Source organism: Onychostruthus taczanowskii, unplaced genomic scaffold (genome assembly GCF_017590055.1).
Source record: "Onychostruthus taczanowskii isolate IOZ18803 unplaced genomic scaffold, ASM1759005v1 scaffold152, whole genome shotgun sequence".
Taxonomy (NCBI): domain Eukaryota; kingdom Metazoa; phylum Chordata; class Aves; order Passeriformes; family Passeridae; genus Onychostruthus; species Onychostruthus taczanowskii.
This window is the reverse complement of record NW_024498708.1, coordinates 104,410-128,650: the sequence shown is the minus strand read 5'-3', so window position 1 is coordinate 128,650 and position 24,241 is coordinate 104,410. Positions and strand designations below refer to the sequence as shown.

General features: G+C 60.4%; 2 protein-coding genes across 2 annotated transcripts; both read right to left on the bottom strand.

Moving 5' to 3' along the window:
• Positions 1-760: 760 nt before the first annotated feature.
• Positions 761-13,885, bottom strand: LOC121333027 (alpha-2-macroglobulin-like protein 1). The gene is made up of 36 exons (XM_041399048.1): positions 13,840-13,885; positions 11,540-11,762; positions 10,809-10,998; positions 10,386-10,548; positions 10,032-10,084; positions 9,401-9,421; positions 9,129-9,282; positions 8,919-9,003; positions 8,724-8,832; positions 8,522-8,642; positions 7,809-7,918; positions 7,511-7,675; positions 7,171-7,398; positions 6,811-6,868; positions 6,420-6,565; positions 6,072-6,221; positions 5,805-5,912; positions 5,484-5,586; positions 5,128-5,272; positions 4,758-4,983; positions 4,495-4,621; positions 4,153-4,274; positions 3,934-3,985; positions 3,665-3,739; positions 3,338-3,514; positions 3,128-3,209; positions 2,880-3,036; positions 2,698-2,772; positions 2,357-2,513; positions 2,042-2,259; positions 1,737-1,952; positions 1,542-1,660; positions 1,358-1,448; positions 1,166-1,234; positions 974-1,076; positions 761-813 (listed from the first exon to the last, which is right to left on the bottom strand). The coding sequence occupies exons 1-36, from the start codon at positions 13,883-13,885 to the stop codon at positions 761-763; spliced, it is 4,497 nt and encodes a 1,498-aa protein (XP_041254982.1).
• Positions 13,886-16,184: 2,299 nt separating this feature from the next.
• On the bottom strand, positions 16,185-21,985 carry AGPAT1 (1-acylglycerol-3-phosphate O-acyltransferase 1). The gene is made up of 6 exons (XM_041399041.1): positions 21,804-21,985; positions 19,177-19,310; positions 18,494-18,669; positions 17,011-17,106; positions 16,558-16,630; positions 16,185-16,408 (listed from the first exon to the last, which is right to left on the bottom strand). Exons 1-6 carry the CDS (start codon positions 21,983-21,985, stop codon positions 16,185-16,187), a joined length of 885 nt encoding a protein of 294 aa, XP_041254975.1.
• Between the last annotated feature and the right edge of the window lie 2,256 nt (positions 21,986-24,241).

Below are 24,241 nucleotides of genomic sequence, written 5' to 3'. Positions count from 1 at the left end.
CTCCTTCAGGTGCTGTGGGGAGGGGAGAGGCCAGAGCTGGCACCCCAGAGCCCCTGTGCAGGGTTGGCAGGAGGTGGCCTGGGGGGTGTCCCTGTGCAGTTCCCACTGTGGCTGCTCAGCCGTGTCCATGTGTGTCCTTGGGCCTGCAGAAGCCCCTCGGCTGCAGATCCTGGGGCTGTGGCTCCATCCGGAGGGGCCCTGCTGGGGGCCAGTGCTGCTGGGAGGGTCTCTGGGCCACCTCCTGTCCCCCGTGGAGGGTCAGGACCATGGCCAGGGTGGGAGCAGAGACCCTCAGCTGTCCCTGTCCTTGGTGGCTGCAGGAGCTGGGACAGGGATGGGCTGCCAGGCTCCAGGCTGAGTTATATGTTTTCCTTCTCTTCAAAATGGAATATGGGGTTGCTGTGAGAGGAGAGTCCCCAGAACCCCCCACCACCACCCTTGCTTGCCCCTGACCCTCTGGCTGAGCCCCATCCCCTGTGTGACCCCAAGGGTGGGGAGCTCCAGGGGGGCGCTGGAGGAAGTCCAGGGCTGATGGGGGCTGAGCCCCCTCAAAGAGGCACAGCATCTCCTGCACCCCCAGCCTGCACTCCTGGGCAGGCTGCCAGTGCCAGTCCCTGACCTCTGCCCCAAGCTCTGCCCAGCAAATCCCCAACAATCAGGGCAGGACTCTGGGATGGGCTCCTCTGTCCCCATTCCCTGCCCTCCTTCTCCTGGGGTCCCCGAGGGTCCCGAGGGTGGGGTGAGCCCTGGCCTGGCAGGCTCAGCCCCTACCTGAGCTGGGGGGTGCAGTGTAGGCCACATCCACACGGTCACCTGCAATGGGAAGAGGTGGTGACCATGGGCCTGGGAGGAGCTGCTCCCTTAAGGAGCCAGAGATCATCAGTGGGAGCTGAGAGATCAGTCAGACCCCACTGAGCCCCTGGGGCTGCAGGGCTGGCAGCAGGGCCGGGGCACTTGGCCCTGCAGGGCTCACCTGTCTCGTAGTAGTCATACAGGGACACGGTGGCTGGCTGGAGGTTGCTCACCAGAAAGTCCTGCTGGGCTTGGAAGGAAAAGGTCTCCTCCTCCTTGCTCAGCTGTGGAGACAGCCCAAGGAGGAGGTGTAGCCATCCACCATGGGGAAACCCCCCACATCTCAGGGCTCCTGCTCCTGTCCCCATCTCACCTGGTCCAGGTAAATGGTCACCTGGTCAGGCTGCACCTCCACCTTCTTCACCAGGTTCTGCCTCTTCAGCTGCAGGGACAGGGCTCAGGAGGGGCCACAGCTGCTCCATGGGTGCCCAGCACCCCAAGCAGGTGTCCCTCCATGTCCTGCAGCCCCCAGGCAGGGACCAGAGGGAGTTGGGGGGCTCCTCACCTCCACCACAGACTTCTTGTCTGGGCTGTAGCCCGATGGCAGCTTGGCCTCGATGACAACCATGTTGGTGGCGGGACGCTCCCCGCTGTATCTGCAAGGACAGAGCCCCGGGGTGGGCTTAGGGATTCCCTCCCTCCCTGGCTGCTGCTGTCCTCCCGAAATCCGGGACAGCCCCGGTCCCTACCGTGCCCAGAGGCGGAGCAGGAACTGCGGGTTCGGTGTGCCCGGCAGCGGCTCCGTCTCCACCCGCAGTTCAAAGGCCCCCGTGCTGGGAGGGGGAGGCACGTTATAGCGCAGGGTCACCTGGGGGACAGCACAGGGTGAGCCCAGTGAGGGCACAGGGACAGGGCCCAGGACAGGGAGCCCAGGCTGCACCCACCTGCACCAGGGCACAGCCCTGCCCACGGGCCCGCAGCCCGTAGGTGCCCGGCAGCTGGGGCAGGGCTGCCCGCTGCAGCACCAGCCGGTTGCTGCTGTCCAGCACAAAGTCCTGCACCGTCCCCGTGGGCGATGTCACCGTCACCGTGACGTCCCCGTTGCTGCCGTAGGTCAGGGCGGAGTATTTGGCCATTGCTTGCAGAGCCACCACGGTGTCCTGTGCACAGGGACAGTGCCAGGGTCACCCCTGAGCAGGCTCCCAGGAGGGGCCAGTTTGGAGCAGCCTCTGGAGCCCAGGGCCGGTACCTGTGTGGAGGCAAAACCCCCATAGGGGTTCTGCTGCTTGCAGAGCCAGCGGACAATCTGGGACGCTGTCCCCAGGTCAGCAGGGGACACGGAGGGCTGGGACAGGTAGGCCAGCAGGACATAGGCTGTCATCTCCACCTCGGCTGGTGCAGCCGCAGCCCAGGACAGCTCCAAGGCCTTCTGAGCCTGCCCCTTCCTCTTCCAGTAGAGTTGCCCATCTGCAGGAGAAGGGATGGCAGCTCAGCACCTGCTGCAGGCTGGGCTGGGGTCCCTCCCAGAGGTGGCACTGCCCACAGTGCCCTGGCCGGGCAGTACCTGCGCTGACGCTGTGCTGGGCCAGGCGCTGCAGCTGCGCCTGCTGCTGCTCCCGCAGCCCTGCCAGCCCGAACACGTAAGCCAGCAGGGCTTGGGTGTAGGGGTCGTCCGTGGGAGAAGCCTCCAGGCACTTGAGGGCTGAGCTCACCACTGGCTCCTGGTGTGGCAGCAGAGTTAGGGGCCAGTCCAGGGCACGGGACTCGCTCAGAGACCCCAGTGCTGCCTAGTGCCCCCAGCTGTGCCCAGTTTGCACTGCAAGGTGGCCTGTAATGGCCAGTCCCCTGCCCCAGCAGTTGTCCCCACCCCACCAGTCCCTGTGGGGAAGAAGGGTGCATCCTCACCAGCGTGGGCAGTCCCAGCTCCAGCATCGCTGCCGTCACGTACGCCGAGAGTGAGAGCTCGTCTGAGACACCACCCTGCAAGGGGACAGAGGGACACGGGTCCGGCCGGGCTGTGACGCCAGCACAGGGACACCCCCACTGCCCAGACCACATTCTGAGTCCCCACCCCAGCCCTGCCCCACCTGCAGGGCGTTGTTGAAGAGTTTGCCCACACTGTGGAAGCAGCCGCTCTTCTTCTGGTGCTGCTGCAGCCACCGCAGCGCGTCCGTGATGTGCCGCTCCTCGATGGCCACGTAGGCTCGGGCCTGCCCAAAGGACTTGAGGACAAACGCTGTCAGCCTGGAGCCAGGGAGACACCGGAGGGCTGAGGGTCAGCGCTGGGCTCCCTGAGTGGCAGGGGGAGCCCTGGATGCAGCTGCAGAGCCCTCACCAGGTATTGCCTGTGGAATCGCTCTTCCCAAAGGCGCTGTAGGAGCCATCATCGTGTTTGTACAGCAGTTCCCGCTGGTACCCTGCGGGGGGACGTGGGGACAGGGCACTATTTCTGTGCCCAGGAGACCCCAGGGGGGTCAGGCGGAGTGAGGAGGGGGCTGTGGGACAGTGGTGTCCCTGCCAGACAGGGAGTCAGGCTCCCACTGACCGCTCTGCAGGAACCCCTGTGCCTTGGCGCGGATGTCCGGCAGCAGCTGCCCCGTTTTCTCCAGGTACTGCTGGATGTAGATGTTGGGGGCAAAGCGAACCATGTTCTGCTCCCCACAGCCGTAGGGCATGGCCAGGAGTCTGTCCAGGTTCTGCAGGGCATTGCCCAGGATGTCACCTGTGCCAGGGGGACACATCATCAGCTGTGCCCTTGCCACCAGCACCCATGTCCTCTTCCATGTGAGCTCTGGTTGGTCCCATGTCCTGCTGAGCCTGGGGACCTCTGCACCCACCCTGTCCCCCGTGGTCCTCCCGGCCTGTCCCTTACCCATCACGGTGATGTGGGCTCTCTGGGAGCTCTCCAGGATATTTCCAGGAATCTCCAAGGACACTTCTGCAGCACCTGTGGGGACAGAGGGCCATGACAGTGGGAATGCCCAGCTCTTCACAGCCTGTCCTGTGGCAGCCTCACCCACCCCGTTCCTGCCCAGGCACTCTGAGCCTTGGCTCCTCTGGGCTGGTGGCCCTTGTGACCAGTGGCCAAGCACCCCTGGCCCACATCCCATGGCACTGCCCAACACCCCTGGCCAGTCCTACCTTCCTGGCAGAGCAGAGAGCTGTGAGTCTTCTCCATCAGGATCCCCCCGGGCTGTGAGGAAGCAGCACCAGAGTCAGTCAGGAGGAGGGACCTGCCTGTTTCCCAGTCCCCTTGGTCACCCCTGCCTTCATGTCTGGGTGCTCTCCCACTGCCCCCCAAGGGCTGTTTGTGCCCTGCTCCCAAATCCATCCCATTTTCCTCCTCCACAACCCTCTGACCTGCACCAGCAGAGGCTTTATCACGGTGTCCACGCGGCCCTGGGCCGGCACCAGGGGCAGCTCGTTGCCACAGGGCTCAGAGGAGCTGAGAGCCTCAGTGCTCACAGTGATGTTCACCTCCCCTGAAGGTACAAACACGGCCCTCAGTCTCCAGTGAGCCCCCAAACCTGAGCACAGCCCCCTGGCCTTGGGGTGGGGCTGGCTGGACTGGGTTGGGGGTCCCCAGGAAGGGTGGGAGTGGAGCGAGGGAGGACTCCCCAGGTGCCTGGGGTTCCTGCCCACCTGACCCCATCCCCTGAGGGTGACCCCGGGCAGCAGGGTGGGGTGGTGGCAGCTCTGTACCCAGGCTGGTGGCTCTCACGCCCCACTGGAAGGTCTTGGCTTCATCTGCACAGATACAGCCCCTGTAGGTGTCCCCTGCACTCAGTGAAACCTCCAGCTCCGCCGACTCTGCCAATGTCACCTGAACCTGCGGGGCACAGCCATGGCTCCATCAGACCCCAGAGCCAGGGTCACCTCCCTGGCCTCACCCAAACCTGCCAGAGCACAGCACAGCTCCATCAGCCCCTGCCACAGCCCCAGGTCCCCTGCCCGTCCCCGCTCACCCGCAGGCACTGGCGCAGGTAGTTGAAGACGGTGGCCTTGAGGGTGAAGGTCTCGTGGCGCACCACAGCATAGGGCAGCGCCAGCTCCACGAAGAATGGCTGGAAGGCCGTGAGGGTGACAGCAGGGGACAGCCCCAGGCCCTGCGGGGCCGTACAGAACATCCCGGCCTCCCACTCTGTGATGGCGTCAGGCACTGTCACCATCACCTCGGCAGAGCCGCTCGCCCTGCATGGAGAACATCGTGAGGCCACCCCACCACGGCTGGTGGCATGGCCTGAGTGGCACCGCTGTGACACTGCTGGTGCCAGCCCACAGGGAGAAGGAGTCCTGAGGTCCCCAACTCCCTTCCCTTGGGAGCTGTCCCCTCACCCCACAGGGACCAGGTCCCACAGCCACGTCTCTGGGAAGTACGTCCGGGGTGCTGGGGGCTCTTCCCCGATCTCGATGCCTGAGTCGGCTGAGGTGAACACTGTCATAACTTCTGGATGCATATGGTTTCCCACTCTGAAGCGGTCTAAGCTCAGCTCTGCTGGAAAAGGCAGAACACAACTTGGGAGCCTCAGGTCTCAGCTGGACCTTGCCTGCAGCCAGCACAAGGGTGACCAAAATTCTTTTTCCATCCTCTTCCACTCTCTTTGGTGTCTTTTTGTGTTTTCTGGATGGCTCCAAGTCCCTCTGAGGATACAACAGTGAGGACTGGCCACCAGGTCTGCTCTTTCCAGCACAAAGGCTGTGCTCACCTCCAGCACCTGGCACTCCAACGAAGGGGAGCCTGGGCAGGCAACGCTCCCTGGTCTTTGCACTGGTGAAGAGTTTCAGTGCTGCATCCTGTGAAAAAGCAGAGGTTGTCCACCCCCCACAACCAGCAGGAGGAATATCCCCATTCCAGCAGTGAGTAGTGCCAGGGCTACTGAAAACAAGTGGAGAAGGAGCCTGGGCTTGGCAGGAAAGGGAAGTCCTTTGCCACAGGTGTGGCTTTCCCAGCACTTGGGAGAAGCACGGGTGGCTCCAGGATGGGGAGGAACCGTGAGGCCCAGGGGCCTCACCTGGAATAACTTGTTGATTTCCATCCTGGAGTTCCGCCAGTGAATGTCACATAATGGTTCATCCTCGATGCTGTGGGGGTAGTTGAATTTGGGCAGTGCTTTGTAGACCTGGGAATAAAGACATGCAAAACGCTCATTTTCAGAGCACAGGGCTCTGCCCACCCAGCACTGGGTCCATGTGAGGGACACTTGAGCCAATATCATCCCACGCCCAGCCCAGGCTGCTCCTGGGGCTGCAGGGGGACTCCAGGCAGGGCCAGCACTCACAGCCTCGGTGCTGAGCTCAGCCTCGGGCTTCAGGAGCAGCACGCTGCGATCCACGGCTCGGACAGCGCACAGGGAGCCCGGGGCAGCCCCCAGCTGCAGCCTCAGCGCTGCCCCAGGCAGGGTCCTGGCCTCGGAAAACGCCATCTTCACCTGCACAGGGACACCAGGGGACAGAGGGCAGTCACCTCCTGTGGAGGGCAGGACCAAGCCACAGGTAGGGAAGGCTCTCCTCAGAGGGTTTGCGGAGCAGGGAATAGGGAATGGGTTGGGAAACCGTGACACTGCGATGCTCCTGGAGCAGGATGGATCCCAAGGCAGGCAGCCATGGACAACCCCAATTCCTCTCACCTGGTTGGGGAGGCACTTGGCCACGGAGAGCTCAGTGACATCAGCCACCATCTCGCCATTGGGCAGCATCACGTAGACCAGAAGCCTGGCCATGGGTGTCAGCTCCAGCCCGATGGGCAACTCCAGGGAGAGGGAGGCTCTCTGTCCTGGGCCATGGAAAGGGGGGAGATGTTACCCACAGAAAATGTGGCTGCTTCAGCCCTGGATGTGTCCAAGGCCAGGTTGGACAGAGCTTGGAGCACCCTGGGAGAGTGCAAGGTGTCCCTACCCGGGGCAGGGGGATGGAATGGGATGGCCTTGGAGGCCCCTTCTAACCCAAACCATTCATGGTTCTGTGAGGAGCAGGCACGGAGCAGAGCTCTGCACAGCCCCTCCATGCCATGGAACATACCAGGCTCTGCAAAGACCTCTTTTCTGAAGATGCTGGTAATGGACCCCTTGGCTAGGACCTGCAGATGAGGGGGTGAAAACAAAACGGATGCTGAGTGTGGAATCCAAGTGTCCTGGTGGAGGACAGACCCACAATGAGAGTTCTGGGATGATTTTTGACCATTCCCGGTCTCCAGCCCTCCAACAGCTCCCATGGGGGCAAGCAGCCACCTCCTCTGACAGGTCCCTCAGTCCCTCCAGGACAGGCTGCTCATTGTCCTGTCCCTGGGGACACCACCGTGAAGCACGTGTGTGGAGATGTGGCCCTTCCCACAGAACCACCCTGATTCCTGCTGCCCTCCCTCCCTGGGCTGGGACTCACCATGAAAACCAGATCCAGGTTCTTCAGCTCAGTGCCTAAAGCCTGCTTGCCAAAGATGGAATCCACGTGGACCAGCTGGGAATGGCCGCAGGGCAGCTCTCCCTGCGGGGCGCGGATGTGCAGGAAGCTCTGGCTCTTGGACACATAGGGCCTGGCTGTCAGAAAGGCACCTTGGGGCCTGAATCCTGCTGACCCCTCCTGGCTCTCAGCTGTCCTGTTGACTTCAGCCTGAGGTGGGAATCAGGGGCTGAGCCCTTGGAGCTAGTGCAGCTCCAAGGCTCCACCCCACTGGAGGAAGCAGCTTGGGACCCCCAAGGGGGGACAAGGGTGGGGCACTTACCTGAAAGGAGACCAAGTCACTCCAGCCAGAGGTGTCCAGCTGGAAGGAGGCTCTCCCTGAGCTGTCAGTCAGGAAGCTTTGTGTCCTCTCTTTTCCCTGGTTCTTGACTGAGAGCAGGACCTGCCTCTGGGGCAGCCCAGAGCCATCGGCTCCCTGCAGCCGGATCTGTGCAGGAGGGAAGGGGGGATGCTGCAGTTTGGGGCTGCAGCTGTGGCAGAGCAGGGCTGGGGTGGGCAGGAGCAGGGCTGGGAGCAGCAGGGGCAGGTGAGCCCCACGGGGAGAGGGGAGCCCCCATTACCGTCCCGCTGTAGGGGAGGCCTGGCTTGTAGACATGATCAGCGTTCTCAAAGGTGACCGTGACTCTTTTGGGTAAAACCTTGCAGCTCTTGGTGCTCTTCATCTCCAGCCCTGTGGAGAGCAAACGGGGAGCTCAGGGTGTTGCAGGGACACAGGACATAGCTTAGCTCTGGCCAGTGCCCCTGTCCCCTTGCAGAAAAGGTCCCTGGACATTTGGGCTTTCCTCCTGCAGCTCCCAGCACGGTTTGCATCTCCTACAAGAGCAGCACAAGCCCTGTTGAATATTCCAGACCTAAAGCCGAGGTGCAGCTGGGGGCAGATACTTCAGAACAGGTTCTTCACCAAAGCACCATCATGAGGGACCCCTGGGGCACTGGGCACAGGGACAAGCCCAGCTCTCCTCTCTCCAGCCAGGCCAGGCACTCCTGGTGTGACGGGACAGTGAGTGAGGGACGAGCTGGGAAGCGAAGCCACCACACCAACCACTCTGCACTGCCAGGACTCAGCTCCCAGCACTGCCAGAGCTGCTGGATCTTGGAACGGCGTTTTTCCCCTGCTTGGAATTCTAAGTGTTGCCAGGCTGCCTTGACTCACACCTCCACACAAACGCCATCCCTGCATGTGCATCCCTAAATCCCAGCAGCGCTTTTGGGTGTTCCTGGAGAGCACCAATCCCTTGGGAGCACCTGGGGACAGCCACACCCCCATTCCCACCTGTCCCATCCTCCACCAGCGATGCCTCGACTTCAAGTTTCTTCCTCGAAAATGGTGTCAAAATAATCTCCTCGGAGGTAGCCAACGAAACCTCTGTGGCAAAGCAGCCATTCTTCTGTGTCTGGAGGGAAGATCAACCCCATCAGCAGCATTCCCAGGAAGGAGCCACCCCAGGGACAGCCCCAGTCCCGGCCACTCTCACCTGTCCCATAACTCGGGTGCAGGCCTTCTGCCTCCAGAGAGACCAGAGCCTCTGGCTGAGGCACAGGTCAGCCTGGACCTTCCCCTGGACGGGCTTCCCGTAGGTGTAGCTGTATGGGACAGGGGAGAGGCTGTGTTAGGGGGGCCCCACCCCGCTGGATCCCCCCATTCCCCCCGTTCCCTGCTCCCATCTCACCGCCCACAAATCTCCACCGGCAACTTCTCGTCCTGCTCCCACAGCACACGGGGGAGATGAATGGTCACCTCGAACTTAGGCAGCACTAGAGGACAGGCACAAGGACACAGTGGGGGTCACTCCCAGGACAGTAACAACATCCTCCAGGTGCCTGCAAGGGCTCGAGACCTGCTGCCCATGGTGGGGTCCCAGCTCCCAGTGCCCAGGTACCGTATTCCTCCACACTGAAGGAATGGCTCTTCCCCTCCACGCTGATGGTGTAGGTGCCCAGGGCTGGCTCCGAGGCCAGCGGGAGGGACAAGTCCACGATTCCCTGCCGAGGGGTCAGCTCCCGCCACTGTGCGATGCGATTCCCACTGGGATCCTGGCAGGGACACGCGGGATCAGCGCCCGGGGAGCCGGCAGACAGCCCCTGGCTGTACCCTGTGTGCCCTCTCCCGGCCCTCCAAACCCACCCCACCCCCTGGGCGTCCCAAACTGACCTTCAGGAACACCAGGGGCAGCTGGAAGGCAAAGAGAGGATGGTCAGAGGAGCAATTCCATTCCTTGGGGTCTCACCAGCGTGGGCACAGCCGTGGGTGGGGCAGAGGGAGGATGGGATGCTCTGAGCTTCCCAGCCCTCAAGGTGCTCTGGGATGGATTTTTAGCCTGGCTCTGGCAGGGTTGAGCCGAGGGCACTGCCAGCATGGCACAGAGGTGGCATCTCCCAGTGCCTTAGGAAGGGTCCAGAACCCCTTTAATCTGAGAACATCCTGCACTTCCAGGGACCCCAGTGGTTGCTCAGGGGTGCCAGAGGCTGAGCCTACCAGTATTCCTGGTGTCTGGTGCCTTGATGGATATCAGCACATTCCCCACTTCCCACTCACCAGGGCTGCATCCCTGCCCGGGAGCTGGCACGGGCACATTCCCATGTCACACGTGCCCTCTGCTTTCTCCTGATCCTGCTGCACCCCTGCCCAGCACAGGGCATCCCTGCCCCGGGGGCAGATCCGCGGGCAGAGCTGGCCGGGGCAGCATTCCCGAGGGGAAAGGTGACTCCCACACGTCTCAAACGGCCGGCTGGGACACTGCAGTGACCCTTGTCACCTCCCCGCGTCCCAGCCCCGCTCTCACCTTCTGCTTGCTGGGGGTCAGGTCTTTATCCAAAGAGACGACTCGGAACTTCACTGGGGGAGGAAACGGAGATGGACCAGCGCCTTCACCCGCAGGGAGGGGAATTCCCCGTGGGAAGGTGGAGGGAAACCCACCCTGAGCCCTGCCCTGCCCCTCAGCAGCCCGGCTCCAGCGAGCCCTGGCACTGCCCTGTGCCCGTTCTGGGCGTTCCAGGACATCCCGGGATAACCCCTCGCAGGACTTCCCGGGATAACCTCACACAGGACATCCCGGGATAACCTCACACAGGACATCCCGCCCCCCCCCAGCCCAGGGCTGTCCCCAGGGCAGCGGGGTCCCCCCTGCCCCCCTCACCTTCCTGCCCAGGCTTGTAGACAGCCTTGTCCGTCTGGATGAAGACCCCGGGGCTCAGAGCTCTCAACAGCACCTTCTTCGACTCGGAGACATTCAGGGAACCTCCTTGGAGGGAGACGTGCAGGGCCACGATCTCCTCCTTGCCTTTGGCGGGGGCTGGAGCCTGCGGGGGATCAGCGGGCTCGGGGTGGGGACAAGGACGGGTCCCGGGTGACCAGAGCACGCCCGGCCCCAGGAACCCCCCACGCCCAGGGACCATTCCAGCCGGGTTAACGGGCTGAGCCTGGCTTCGTCAGTGCGAGGGGCAGACCCTGCCACAAGATGGGCAAGTCACATCTGTCCCCAGCCCTGATGGAAACGGCCTGGAGGCCCCCCAGGCCCCCCCCCCCGGCTGCTTTGGGGTGACACTGGGGTGACACTCACAGGGAAGGTGACGTTCAGGTGCAGGTGAGGCTCCAGGACCTCTCTGCTCAGCAGGGTGGTGGTGGGGGTCCCGCTGTCCCCCTGCAGCTGGACATGGAGCTGGACGGGCCCCTGGAGGTCGCTGAGGTGCACCCAGAGCGTGGCAGGGTGAGGGTGGTACAGCACTGCCGGGGACACCACCACGTAACTCCTGGAGGGACAAGGGACAGCAGAGCCCTGGGGTAAGGCACATCCAGGACAGTCCCACAGAGACCTGGAAAAGCCTCTGGGAGCACTGGAACCCCCCCAGCCTTCCCTCTCTGCTTCTGGGCTCCTCAGCTCAGCTCTGCAGGTGAGGGCACAACAGCTCCTTGGAGCCACCAGGGCCACCAGGACCACCAGGGTCATGTCCTCAGTGCTCCTGGGCAGGGAGAGCCCCCAGCCTGAGCAGCTGGGGCACCCTGGGCAGCAACCAGGGCATGGGAGGGATTGAATCCCACCAGGAGCTGCTGAGGAGCCAAGGCTAAAGCACTCAGCAGGCACAGGAGGGATTGAATCCCCCCAGCAACTGCCAGGGAGCCAAGGCTAAAGCACCCAGCAGGCACAGGAGGGATTGAATCCCACCAGGAGCTGCTGAGGAACCAAAGTTAAAGCACCCAGCAGGCACAGGAGGGATTGGATCCCTCCAGGAACTGCCAGGGAGCCAAGGCTAAAGCACCCAGCAGGCACGGATGGACACAGAGGGGACTCACGGTGCTCCAGAGGCCCCGGCTGAGAGGAGCAGGATGGCGAAGAGGACTGGAAGGGCTGGAGACATCGTGTCTCCAGCTGGATGTGGATGTTGGGAACAGCCACAGCCTCCCCCTGCAGCTCTTGGCTCGCTCTGGATCTGTGTCTGATCCACTGCAGGCTCTGAAATGGATCCTTGTGTCCCACCTACTGAGGAAATCGGGCTGGCACAGGAGCCCTGGGCACCTGCAGATAAAGCCCAGGCAATGTTTGCCCTATGCCCACAGCCTCCAGGGGTCAAGGACTCCAGGGATGTTTGCAATATTGGGAAAGGTCCCTGAGGTTCAGTCTGGGCCAGGGCTCCACACAGGTTTGCTGGGAAATGATGTCAAGAAGGCAGTGGGAACACATGGGAAATGAAAACAGGGAGCACAACCTGAGGAGGGGCTGGGAGCTGGGGGTGATTTCTCAGAAATGAAAAATTTACAGGTACTTCAAATTTAACCAGATTTGGGCAGGTCACATGTCCCAGGCTGGCTTTTTGCCCAGTTTCATCCAGTCTGGACAGAGGAACAGGAGAGTATGGGGATGTGGCATGGCCCATCTGCTCCCATTCCACACATGGGAGCTGGACACCTGCCAGGGCAGGGCTGAGCTGATTCCTGGGGGTTCTTCACTTCTTTTATCTGTTAAGGTTGGGGTTAAATGTGTGAGATGGTATATTTTTTTGGGACTCAGATGTTTATTAGTTCTTATCTGTGTTACAGTCTCACAGACCCTGAGTTCTACAGAGCTTCTCTCTAACAAGGTAAAAATGGAGCCCAATATCTCTCTCTACAAGGCCTTTTAAGGATAAGCTGTCCAATTATTAAAATTAATTAATTATTAATTAATTATTAAATTCTTCTCACTTTTAACCCAATAACCAACCACCCGTGCTCTGCAATGTGGGCTTTTTCATCCAATTACACAAAACCACCCAAACCCATGGAGAAGGAGAGAAGGAGAAAAGGAGAAGGAGAAGGAGAAGGAGAAGGAGGAGGAGAAGGAGAAGGAGAAGGAGAAGGAGGAGGAGAAGGAGAAGGAGAAGGAGAAGGAGGAGGAGAAGGAGAAGGAGAAGGAGAAGGAGGAGGAGAAGGAGAAGGAGAAGGAGAAGGAGGAGGAGAAGGAGAAGGAGAAGGAGAAGGAGGAGGAGAAGGAGAAGGAGAAGGAGAAGGAGGAGGAGAAGGAGAAGGAGAAGGAGAAGGAGGAGGAGAAGGAGAAGGAGAAGGAGAAGGAGGAGGAGAAGGAGAAGGAGAAGGAGAAGGAGGAGGAGAAGGAGAAGGAGAAGGAGAAGGAGGAGGAGAAGGAGAAGGAGAAGGAGAAGGAGGAGGAGAAGGAGAAGGAGAAGGAGAAGGAGGAGGAGAAGGAGAAGGAGAAGGAGAAGGAGGAGGAGAAGGAGAAGGAGAAGGAGAAGGAGGAGGAGAAGGAGAAGGAGAAGGAGAAGGAGGAGGAGAAGGAGAAGGAGAAGGAGAAGGAGGAGGAGAAGGAGAAGGAGAAGGAGAAGGAGGAGGAGAAGGAGAAGGAGAAGGAGAAGGATCAGCCTCTGCTTTAAAACCTCCATCTTTATATCTATTACTATATTCTAAAACCTTCAACTCTTAAGTTTTCCACCCTGTGATATTTCCACACTTCTATTCAAACTCCACACCCACAGTCTCAGCACTATCATTCCATTTTGGAAGCTCCTCCATGGCCTCAGGTCAGTGCAGTGTTCTCTTGGGGACCAGTGCCTGTCAGCACAGAAAGTCCAAAATTCTCATTTTCCAGGGTTCCAAGAGCTTCCCTGTGTCCTGGTGGGAATGTGGGACAGTTGAGGGGCTCCACGACAGCCCCACATTCCTGGGCACATCCCCTGCTCTGGGGCCTTGCAGTTCCCTTCCCTTTGAGGTTGTAGGAACCATGGAATCATGGAATGGTTTGGGCTGGAAGGGACCTCAAAGCACTTCCACCCCTGCCATGGCAGGGACACCTCCCACTGCCCCAGGCTGCTCCAATCCCATCCAACCTGGCCTTGGGCACTGCCAGGGATCCAGGGGCAGCCACAGCTGCTCTGGGCATCTGTGCCAGGGCCTCACAGGAAGCCATGGATGGGGCTGACCTTTTCCATGGGATCTCAGCTGACCACAGCTCTGTCCCCACGCCTGCCCAGCTCAGGTTTTGCTGGACACAGCTCTGTGCTCACCTCCCTGCCCTTTGGAGCAGCCCCAGAGGCTGTGGGTGGCCGGAGGGGCTGGACCTGCCACCCCCAAGGACACGAGGCAGGAGCACGGCCCGAGTTCACCCAGTCCTGCCAGGATGTGGGCAGGGGTCAGTGCCCTGCCAGACATCCCGGATGGGATGAGGAGCTCACGGCTCCCCCAGCACTGCCAAGTCCACCACTGACCCCTGTCCCCAAGTGCCACATCCACAGGACTGAGAAACCCCTCCTGGGATGGGAACCCAGCACTGCCCTGGGCAGCTGTGCCAGGGCTGGGCACCCCAAGCAGCCAGGCGGGGCAGGACCAGAAAAAGCAAGGTGTTCCCAGAGCCCCCCTGTCAAGGCTTTTTCCTCTCCTCAAGCTTTCACCTCCCACTGCCAGTGGAAAATCCAGGGAGGGCTCTGGCTGGGCCCTGCCCCTCCAGGCAGCACAAGGTTTTGTACAGAGCAGCTGTGGCTGCCCCTGGATCCCTGGCAGTGCCAAGGCCAGGCTGGACACTGGGGCTTGGAGCAGCCTGGGACAGTGGGAGGTGTCCCTGCCATGGCAGAACTGGATGGGCTTCATGGTTTCTCCCCCCCAAACCATTCCATGATTCCACTGATGCTCAACCCCCCAAACTCAAACTTTGGGCAGCCAAACCACCCCCAAGATGGGGGTGTGGTCGGCCCCCCAGGCCAGCGCCAGCTCAGAGCTGACGGGCTACACCACATGTTGGGAATCCTGGGAAGCAGGAAAGGATTAAAGGAGTTTTCTGGGATGTGGGACCTTCCTGTGCCCTTGGCCGTGTCCACGTGACATCTGATCCCGTGGGTTGTTCCTCATGGGAAGCGTCTTTGGAGTTTGGTGTCAGATGGTTGCAACAGATTTGAAGGATTTCCTCCATAATCCAGCTCTCCTGAGAGCAGGAATGGTGCCAAACCAGAGCTCTGTGCCCGTGCTTTACACTTTTTATCCCAGAGTGAGAGGAGAAACCTTGCCCACCCTGCTCCCCACAAGGGGACAGCCACACCCTGCCCTGTCCCTGCCCTGCTGCCACTCTGGGGTGCTGAAACAGGAGCTGCTCAGCTGGGAAGGAGCCAGGAGATCCCAAATCCCTGCCTGGCTGCAGGGAACCGTGCAGCTGTTGGATGGGTTATGGTCCAGAGGCGATGCAGAGGCACCTCCAGGTGGGATTGTGCCCAGGTGGGCATGATCCAGGTATTGCTGGGAATGTGAGGCTTCAATGGATGCTCTTCTTGTGCATTTACTGGTGCAGGGAGAGCTCTGCCTCAGGGGCAGCCCCAGACAGGGTAACCCTCAGCCTGCCGTGTGCTCCTCACACCATCCCTGGGGTGGGGATGCTCCCTCTGCAGGGTGCTCTGTGTGTGTGCAGGGTGCTCTGTGTGTGTGCAGGGTGCTGTGTGTGTGTGCAGGGTGCTGTGTGTGTGTGCAGGGTGCTCTGTGTGTGTGTGTGTGCAGGGTGCTCTGTGTGTGAGTGCAGGGTGCTGTGTGTGAGTGCAGGGTGCTGTGTGTGTGTGTGTGCAGGGTGCTGTGTGTGTGTGTGTGTGCAGGGTGCTGTCTGTGTGCACGGCGCTGTGTGTGTGCAGGATGCTCCTTGTTCAGGGTACTCCATATTCAGGGTGCTCCCTGTTCAGGGTGCTCCATGTTCAGGGTGCTCCCTGTTCTGGGTGTTGCATGTTCAGGGTGCTCCCTGTTCAGGGTGCTCCCTGTTCTGGGTGTTCCATGTTCAGGGTGCTCCCTGTTCTGGGTGTTCCATGTTCAGGGTGCTCCCTGTTCTGGGTGCTCCATGTTCAGGGTGCTCCCTGCGCAGGGTTAAGTCTCCTTGAAGAGATGGATCCCCCTCAGCCCCCTCACACAGCCAGGACACAGCACCAGCTCCAGACTCTTTAATGTCCCACCCTTGGCTGACAGCTCAGCACCAAGGATGCTCTTCTCCCCCGGGATTCTCTTCCCCCAGCCAGGAGCTTCCTCTGGACTTCGTGTCCCGCCCCAGGCCACACACTCTGGGCCCCTTCCCAGAGCTGGCTGCACCCAAACAGCATTCCCAGCTTGCAGGAGCCTCTGGAAGGAGCATCCATGGGGGATCCCAACAATCAGGGGTGGAAAATGGGGCTGTGAGTCCACAGCCCTGCCTGGACCATCCCTGCCCTGCCCAGTGAGCAGGCAGGAGCCATCCTGGGGGACAGCCAGAGCTCCAGGTATGGCAGAGGGACATCCAGGGGATGCACAATGAGGGGTTTTAGGGGACACCTTGCTCTGTTTTTGGGGGCACCTTGCTCTGTTTTGGGGGTGCTGCCTGGTCCCCATCCTGTCCTGCTCTGTTCCCCTTAGGGCACCGTCCTGCTGGGGCGGTGGCAGGGCTGCAGGACACCACCTCAGGGGACAAGGGACACCTCCCTGGTGTCCCCGAGGCACTCACTCCCTCTGCTTATTTTCTGCTCCTGGCTGTCTCCCCCCGGCCTTGGGGGCTGTCCCTGTCCTCCCCTGGCCCCAGCAGAGGCTGCTTCATGTCCTGGTCCCTGTGGTCACTCATGGACATCTCGGCCAGAGTGTCAGCCATGGCCTGGCGGACACTCTCGGTCAGCTCGGGGACATCCTTTGGGCTCAGGCCCCGTGTTTCCACCCTGGGGAGGACTTGGATGGTGCAGGTCCCTGGGAGAGGAGGGAAAAGCCAGGGATGTGTTAGAGGATCCCACCAGGAACTGGGTATTCCCCCGAGCATCTTCCACCCCGGCTGCCTCCCCACCCCCAGGTGCCTCACCCCCAGCCCTCTGCCATGGGAATTCCTGTCCATCCCTTACCAGAGGTGAATCTCTTCTCCTTGGGGCTGAAGAAGTCCCAGTAGGGGGAGATCACGATGGGGACAATGGGAACCTGCAGGACACACAGGTTTGGGGACTCCCCAGAGAGAGCCCTCCCCAGGCAGGACTCCTGCTCCTGCCTGCCCCTCTCTGGTGCTGCCCAGCATCCTGTCCCTCCCTGGACATAAAATCCCTTCCTCCCTGGGGATCAAATCCTTCCATCCCTGGGGACCAAACCTCCCATCCCTGGGGATCAAATCCCTCCATCCCTGGGGACCAAACTTCCCATCCCTGGGGACCAACTTCCCATCCCTGGGGACCAAACACCCCATCCCTCTGCTCCAGGGTTCACACCCACCCAGCTCCATCCAGGGTCAGCCAAAGGGGAAGGAATAATTTTGGAAAAGGCCTCCAAGACCAGCGAGTCCAACATTTGATTGACCATTTCTTTACCTGGGCCTGCACAGCCAGGTGGAAAGCGCCACGCTTGAAGGGCAGCATGGATTTGCCCAGGTTCCTGGTGCCTTCTGGGAAAACCCACACACGGAGCTGCAGGGGAGAGGGACAGAGGTGACCCCGTGTTTTGGGCTGAAAGATGTGGCTGGGAGTGTGTATTCTACGGCCATCTGTTAGAGTGGGGCAGTTAGCTTCTGTTAACTGGGCAGTTCTCGTTATCTCTTCCCTTGAGATCTCTCATTATCAATCCTCCCTTGAGATCTCTTCTGTTCATGGACCACTGATTATTAATTATCTTTTGTTCATGGCTTGTGCAGGATCCCTACTCCAGCAGAAGCACAGCTGGCACTGCAGGAGGGCTGAGCCCCCATGGGATGGGACTGTGCCACCACCCTGACCCACAGGGGGACAGGACCTGTTCTGACTCTGTCAGTGGTTGTTGGGTTTTTTTGGCTTTTTGTACTATTGCATTTGTATTTTAATTTTCCTAATAAAGAACTGTTATTCCTTTTCCCTTATCTTTGCCTGAGAGCCCCTTAATGTCAAAATTATAACAGTTCAGAGGGAGGGGTTTACATTTTCCATTTCAAGAGAGGCTCCTGCCTTCCTCAGCAAACACCTGGCTTTTCAAACCAAGCCACCCCAACCTCAGCTGGGTCAGTCCTGCCCACAGCCTGTGGCATTCACATTCTCTGAACATGATTCCTTGGCCCAGGGTTTTTCTCCTGGGAAGCTGAAAGGCAGCAAGAGGCCTCAGAGAAAAGAAAACAATTCTTATCTCGTTTGCTTCTCCTGTGTTTTGCTCACGTGGAATGTGTTTGGAGATTGCCTGATTGGATTCTGCTGTGAGTTGTTTTGACTCACTGGCCAATTGGGGCCAAGCTGTGTCGGGACTCTGGAGAGAGTCACGAGTTTTCATTATTATCTTTTTAGCATTCTGTAAGTATCCTTTCTGTATTCTTTAGTATAGTATAGTATAGTATAGTATTCTTTAATATAATATAGTATAATAAAATAATAAATTAGCCTTCTGACAACATGGAGTCAGAGTCATCATTCCTCCCTGCCACGGGGCTCACTGTGTGGGAAAGACATTTCTGTGCTGTTCTTGTGAGCCAGCGAAGGCCTCCAGGAGATAAGGAAAGCCCTGTCTCTCTCTCAAGGAAGGTACCGAGGCTATCACCATGACAATGTGAGGAAAGAGAGACAGCTAAAAGATCTGGACTTTAGCTGGCTCACAGGATGACGCGGCTCCTTGTTCACCTATTGAGAACTTTGTTTCTTTCTTATGACCAATGGGCAGTGTATGTGTCTATTAAGTAAAAGTAAGTATCTTGAAAACCTATAAAGGCCACATGTTGCTATAATAAATCCCTCTTGTACCCCCTTCTGACAGAGTCTGAGTCGCGCTCTGCAGCGTCGTCGCCGTGCGTTTACAACAGCAGCCCCGACCCGCGGTGTCCCCAGCCCTGTCCCTCACGTTGTCTCGCCTCATGGCGCTGGCGGTGCGGGAGATGACCTCGATGGCCGCGTCCCTGCGCTGGCGCTCGATGAAGATGATGCCACTGAGCCAGCAGGCCCAGCCCACCGTGCCCAGGTAGAGCAGCTCCCGCTTGGCGATGGGCACGCAGCGCTCGGGAATCACCTCCACCATTCCTGGGGCATGGAGAACACCCATCAACACCTTCCCAACCCACGGTATTAGCAGCAGAAAAATCATCTGGGAAAACTGCTTGGAAGTGGAACCCCAGGCTGGACAAACCAGCTGGATATCAGGAATAAATTCTGCAGCTCAGCCAGTCCTGAGAGGTGATAACTGCAGAGAGGAACTCTCTGGAGAGGCCAAGTTACATCAGTGCACAGATTAATTAATCATTTATACCCTAATATAATTTATACACTAATTATACCCTAATGTAGGACCAGGTTGGGGTTATTTTAGCCTTGACTTAAAGGACTTTAAGCTGTCCCCAGTCCCAGGACCACCCTGTGGCATCATCTCTCGTTGTCCCTCCTCTCCCTGCAGCACAGCCCTGTCCCAAAAGCTCTCCTGGCCCGTTCCCAGCACACATCCCTGCCCTGATTCTGGTGCTGACCCCCCTTCCAGTGCACGCCTGGAGCCCCCCGAGGTGCCGGGGATCCCCCTGCGCTGCCCTCACGCACCCATGAGGTCGAGGGAAGCCTGGTGGTTGCAGACGATCACGAAGGGCCCCGGCAGCCGCAGCCGCTCCGAGCCCCTCACCTGCATCCTGATGCCGTAGAAGCGCTTGAGGGGCAGGAGAGCCGCCCGCAGGAGCCTGCGGGAGAGAAGCGACCAGATTAGGGACGAGATGAGGAACGAGATAAAGAATGAGACAAGGAATGAGAAAAGGGACGAGATAAGGTGGAGAAACACGCGTAGGGAGCAGCTCTGCACCGGCCTGGGTGGGCAGGGTTAGGCTGGGCTGCACTGCTGCACCCGGGCTCAGGCTCAGGGAGGCTTGGCTTTGTCACACCTTTGCAGCCTGTGAGGCTCAGAACTCGCCTGGCTCCCACCTGAGCTGGGCCCAGCTCCTCGCTCAGAGCAGAGGGAGCTGCTGAGGAGGGAGAGTGAGCAGCAAGGTGGTGGCAAGGAAAAAACAGGACTTTGATGTCCAGGGATTATGGGAAAGCAAAAAGAGAAGGGGTGGGATGGGGATGGAAATGGGGATGGGTACGTGGGGATGGGGAAGGGGATGGGGACATGGGGTTGGGGACATGGGGATGGGGACGGGATGTTCACATCCCAACGAGGACAAACTTTCTGCCTGGAGGAGGCTCCCCAGGTGCTCAGCTGGATCCGTGTGTGGACAGAAATGCAGATCCCAGACCGCTAAAGCCAGAGGTGGATCCCAGCAGGGAGGAGCTGAGCTGGGCATGGATGAGCCCTGGGGATGGGTGGCAGAGGGACAGACAGATCCCCAAGGACGTGGGTGACCCCAGGGACTGCCCCTGCACAGCTTTGTGCAGCAGGGGGAAGGGAAAACCAGCCCAGACATTCCTTAGGGGGATCACAAATGGCTCCACCCGACCTGCAGTGTCGGGAAGAGACGGATCTGAGCAGAACAGTGGTGTCACATCCCGGGAGGGTTGGACAGGAGGAGGAATATCGGGATGGCAGCGATGGGTGACGCTCAGGATGGGAATAGTGAGAGGAGTGGAGGGAGGAGGGAGCACCAGGGATTCCAGCAGCCGTGGAGACAACCCTGGGACGCATCGGTGCTGGAGCAGGGCACTGTCCGACGCACAGAGGGTCTGTGCCAGGGTCCCCACATCTGTCACTGCCCCAGGGGACAGCGCAGGGGGCAGGGAAGGGCTCAGCACCAGGCAGGGTGAGAAGGGAGAAGGAGGCACAAGGTCCGCGGTATCGCCCCCATTCCTCGGGAGCCGCAGGCTCGGAGATCCCAGAGGATCCGAGGAGAAACGGTGCCCCAAAGCCAGGACTAATGACAGGGAAGCGCTCCGAGCCGCAGGCTTTGGGATTCGGAGGAGAGGGAGCTGGGCGTGCTGCGCCCGCACGGAGCTGTCGGTGGGACAAGATAAGGCGGCGCTGATAAGGCGGGTGAGTCACAGCCTCCCTCGGCACTGCCGCTGGGCCGGCAGCGTGCGCTTTGGAGCAGCGCCCGGCACTCCGCCGGTACGGACCTGGGACAGGCTGCAGCACCGCCGGTACCACCGAACCACCGCCGGTACCACCGAACCTTGGACTGATAACACCGAAACACCTCCGGTGCCAGCGAACCACCTCTGGTACCAGCGAACCTCTGACCGGTACCACCGAACCACCTCCGGTACCACGGAACCTCAGACCGATAGCACCGAACCTGCGGCCGCGCTCCCGCCGCGGGCCGGGGTCCCTCGGCACAAATCCCCAGCGAGTTTCTCAAGCTGGGATATTTTCCCTGTGTAATTGCATCCCTCCTGCTGTGCTCATCCTGCTCGGGAATCCAGCAACGGGATTGCAACACCCTGAGAGCGCCTTCCTCCGGTGTTGCACTTTGATGTTATCTCCCTGTGTTATCTCCCCGGTGTTATCTCCCTGCTTCCACCCTCGGGAGCAGAGTCGGGACATGGCTGTGATCAGAGCATGGCTGTGATGGGGACAGGGCTGTGCCCCTGCCAGGTGATGGCACCAAGACATCCCAGAAACATAAAAACATGGAATAGTTTGGTTGGGAAGGGACCTTAAACCAACCCAGCATCATCCCCAGCCGTGGGCAGGGACACCTCCCACTGTCCCAGGCTGCTCCCAGCCCCATCCAACCTGGCCTGGGACACTTCCAGGGATCCAGGGGCACCCATGGAATAATCTGTGCCAGGGCCTCTCCACCCTCAATCCCTCTGCCAAAGTGCTGTTCCCGGGTCTGCCATGGGCAAAACTAGAGCCAGGGACACAACACTGGGCATGTATTTGCCCCCTGCCCTGATGGTACCTCCAAATCCCCCATTACCCACCCAGGTGATGACCCCAACATACCATGGCCAGGAATGATCTCTTTTATGTTATTTCATCCCTCAGGGACCACAAATCCCAACTTCAGCATGGCCTGTCCCTTCCTGGGCACAGCCAGCACCTCTCACACCACAAGTTGCACTTCACTGCCCCACGGATGTGACCACAGCCCTGGCCTTGGCCTCAGGGCTCTGCCACCAGCTGTGACCCAGCTGTGGCTCCAGCCAGGGCAGGACAGAGCCTGTGGCCACAAACCACAGGATCTCCTCCAGCTGAGCCAAGCCCCAGCCAGCTCTCCCCAAGCCCAGCCCACGCTCACCTCATGTTCTCTACGGAGCGTCCCCGGAAGGCGGCCAAGGGGGACAGCAGGGTGGCCAAGGCCACGATCCAGCAGTTGAAAAAGAACACCTTGCAGAGGAACTGGAAGTGGGGGCTGCACCTGTAGAGCAGCAGCGCTGCCAGGGGCAGGAGCAGCAGCCCAGGGAGCAGCAGCAGGTCCATGGTGCCGCCCCGAGCTCAGCCCAGGAGCGGGGCAGGTGAATCAGGAGGATCCTGCGTGGGCGGCCGGGGCTGGCCCAGGGGGAGGCTCACTGTGGATCTCATCCCGGGGATGGAGTGGCTCAGGTGGAAGCAGGTCACCCACCCAGGGGTGGAGAGTGGCCGTGAGTCACACGGGGACCCTGAGTCACCCGAGCTGTCACTGCTGTCACCTCCTGGGCTATTGACAGCCATTGCAGAGACTCCAGGTCGGTAAGATCAGACCTGCTGCTCACTAAACTCTTCGTGTCCTGGGAATCTCTGCTGGGCACAGGGCTGCCAGCCCTGGGAAAGGGAATCTCAGCTGGTGGGGACAGCAGGAGCTGCTCCTGGTCCATGGCCATAACCCCAGCCAGGCTGGGCACAGTCACCTGCTGGCAGCCAAACCTCATCCCGCAGAGCATCAGATTGCTGGAAAACATCTCCCACCTGGAATGACAGCAGGACCGTGGCACCACTGCTCCCCATCCCTTGCTCAGTTTGGGCAGCAGGAGCCCCTCTGCCCTTCCCCTCCCACTGCCCAGCATCTGTCCCCAAGGTCCCACAGTGCCGGGGGGCCGCGCTCTGCCACCCCCCGCTGCCAGCCCGGGCTGCAGGAGGTGGTGGCCCTTGGCCCAGTTGGCAGCCAGGGGCTGTGTTGCATGAGGTGTTTTCACGGGTGCAATTAGCACAGGCTGTAATTAACCTCTCCTCCTGCTCTGATGCCTTGCAGGATGCAGGCCAGCCCCCTGGAAACTCCTGGAACCAAGTCCTGGTCGCAGCAGGGACTGGTGTCACCCCCAGCAGCCTCCCCCAGCCCCACTGGTCCATTCCCAAAACAGGGAATCACAGAATCCCAGGAGGGTTTGCATGGGAAGGACCTCACAGCCCATCCAGTGCCAACCCCTGCCATGGCAGGACACCTGCCACCATTCCAGGTGGCTCCAAGTCCCGTTCCACCCAGCCTGGGACACCCCCAGGGCTGGGGAAGGAGGGACATCCCTGAGCTGCTGCCTGAGCCCCCGGCTCAGCCCTGACCTCAGGAGCTGGGAGCAGTGAGATCCCCTTGTGCACCCTCATAACAACTCCAGCGGGGTCTCTGGGGTCTGCCAGTCCCCTCAGGCCACTCCTGGGCAGGTGTCACCTCTGCTGGGACCACCCCAGCCCTCCTGCCTCCCCTGGCAGGACCTCAGCCCAGCATCTCTGCCCCGCTGTGCCAGGGCTGCCCTTCCACCCACGCCTCCCCCCTGTCCCCTGGAGGTGACAGAGATGTCCCCGGCCTCTGGCCATGCTGGAGGGTGCCCCAGTTTGACCAGTAACCCCGGGGTTACGTCCACCAGGGGTGTTGCAATGCCCATTGCTTCACCCTCCCATTCCTCTCATTATTCTCATATTAAAGCAAAGATTGGGTCACATCCCGAGCCCACCCTTCCTGCCCAACCCACTCCAGGTGACTCCTCACTCCTCCTTCTCATTCTGTGTCCATGGGGGAACCTTTGGGCACCAGTCTGGTCTCCCATCAAACCCAGCTTTGTTTTTGGATGCCTCCATCAGTCCCTCCCGGCTGGAGGAGCTGGACCTTCCTGCTGGAACCCACCGTGATCCTCCTGCTCCACATCTGGGAGCTCCTCCAGAGGCCAGGAGGGAGAAGATCTGCCCATTGCAGAGCTCAGGGAAGGGGCATCCTGCCTTCCACTGGGCAGAGGAGAGGCAGGGCAGTCCAAGGAGGGGGTTTAAGGTGCCTTTCTGCATCCTCAGATCTCCAGACCACCGGTCCTGAGGTCTCCTGCCAGGAGCTCTGCTCCAGGGAAAAGCCTGCTAGCCCCCTAGGGCACAGCAGGGCTGGCAATCCTCCATGGGGCTGGCGAGGTGGCACAGGCAGGGGACAGCTCCCAGCACCCAAAAGCCTCCAGTCCCCCCTTCCTCCTGCTTCCCAGGAGCAGAGGGATCACTGAATCCTGGGAAACTCTGGGATTTCCCTCTCAGGCTGCTCTCCCCACCACATCCCCCCAAGATCCAGCTCTGCCTCTGCTCAGCCAGGAGATCTCACTCTGGAGCTCCAGCACCGCCCCAGCACCCCTTCACCCCCCCGACCTGACAGACCGCCCCCCAACCTGACAGAAACCCCGACCTGCCAGACACCCCAGCACCCCTCACCCCCCCGACCTGCCAGACCCTCCCAGACCTAACAGAACCCCTCAGCACCCCAGGCTATGACAGGACCCACCCCCCCCCAGGACT

Bases quoted from the DNA above. Each gene is read 5' to 3' on its own strand.
- LOC121333027 (XM_041399048.1), bottom strand. From the start codon at position 13,885: ATGTCTGGCAGGGCACTGACCCCTGCCCACATCCTGGCAGGACTGG. The intron at 3,210-3,337 runs GTCAGTGGGAGC...GTCCCCCCGCAG, and splicing joins ACAGGGGTTCCTGCAGAGCG to GGTACCAGCGGGAACTGCTG. The intron at 1,661-1,736 runs GTGGGTGCAGCC...GCTGTCCCCCAG, and splicing joins AGGGCTGTGCCCTGGTGCAG to GTGACCCTGCGCTATAACGT.
- AGPAT1 (XM_041399041.1), bottom strand. From the start codon at position 21,985: ATGGACCTGCTGCTGCTCCCTGGGCTGCTGCTCCTGCCCCTGGCAGCG. The intron at 19,311-21,803 runs GTGAGCGTGGGC...TCTCTCCCGCAG, and splicing joins CGCTCCGTAGAGAACATGAG to GCTCCTGCGGGCGGCTCTCC. The intron at 18,670-19,176 runs GTGCGTGAGGGC...TCCATGCCCCAG, and splicing joins GGCTTCCCTCGACCTCATGG to GAATGGTGGAGGTGATTCCC.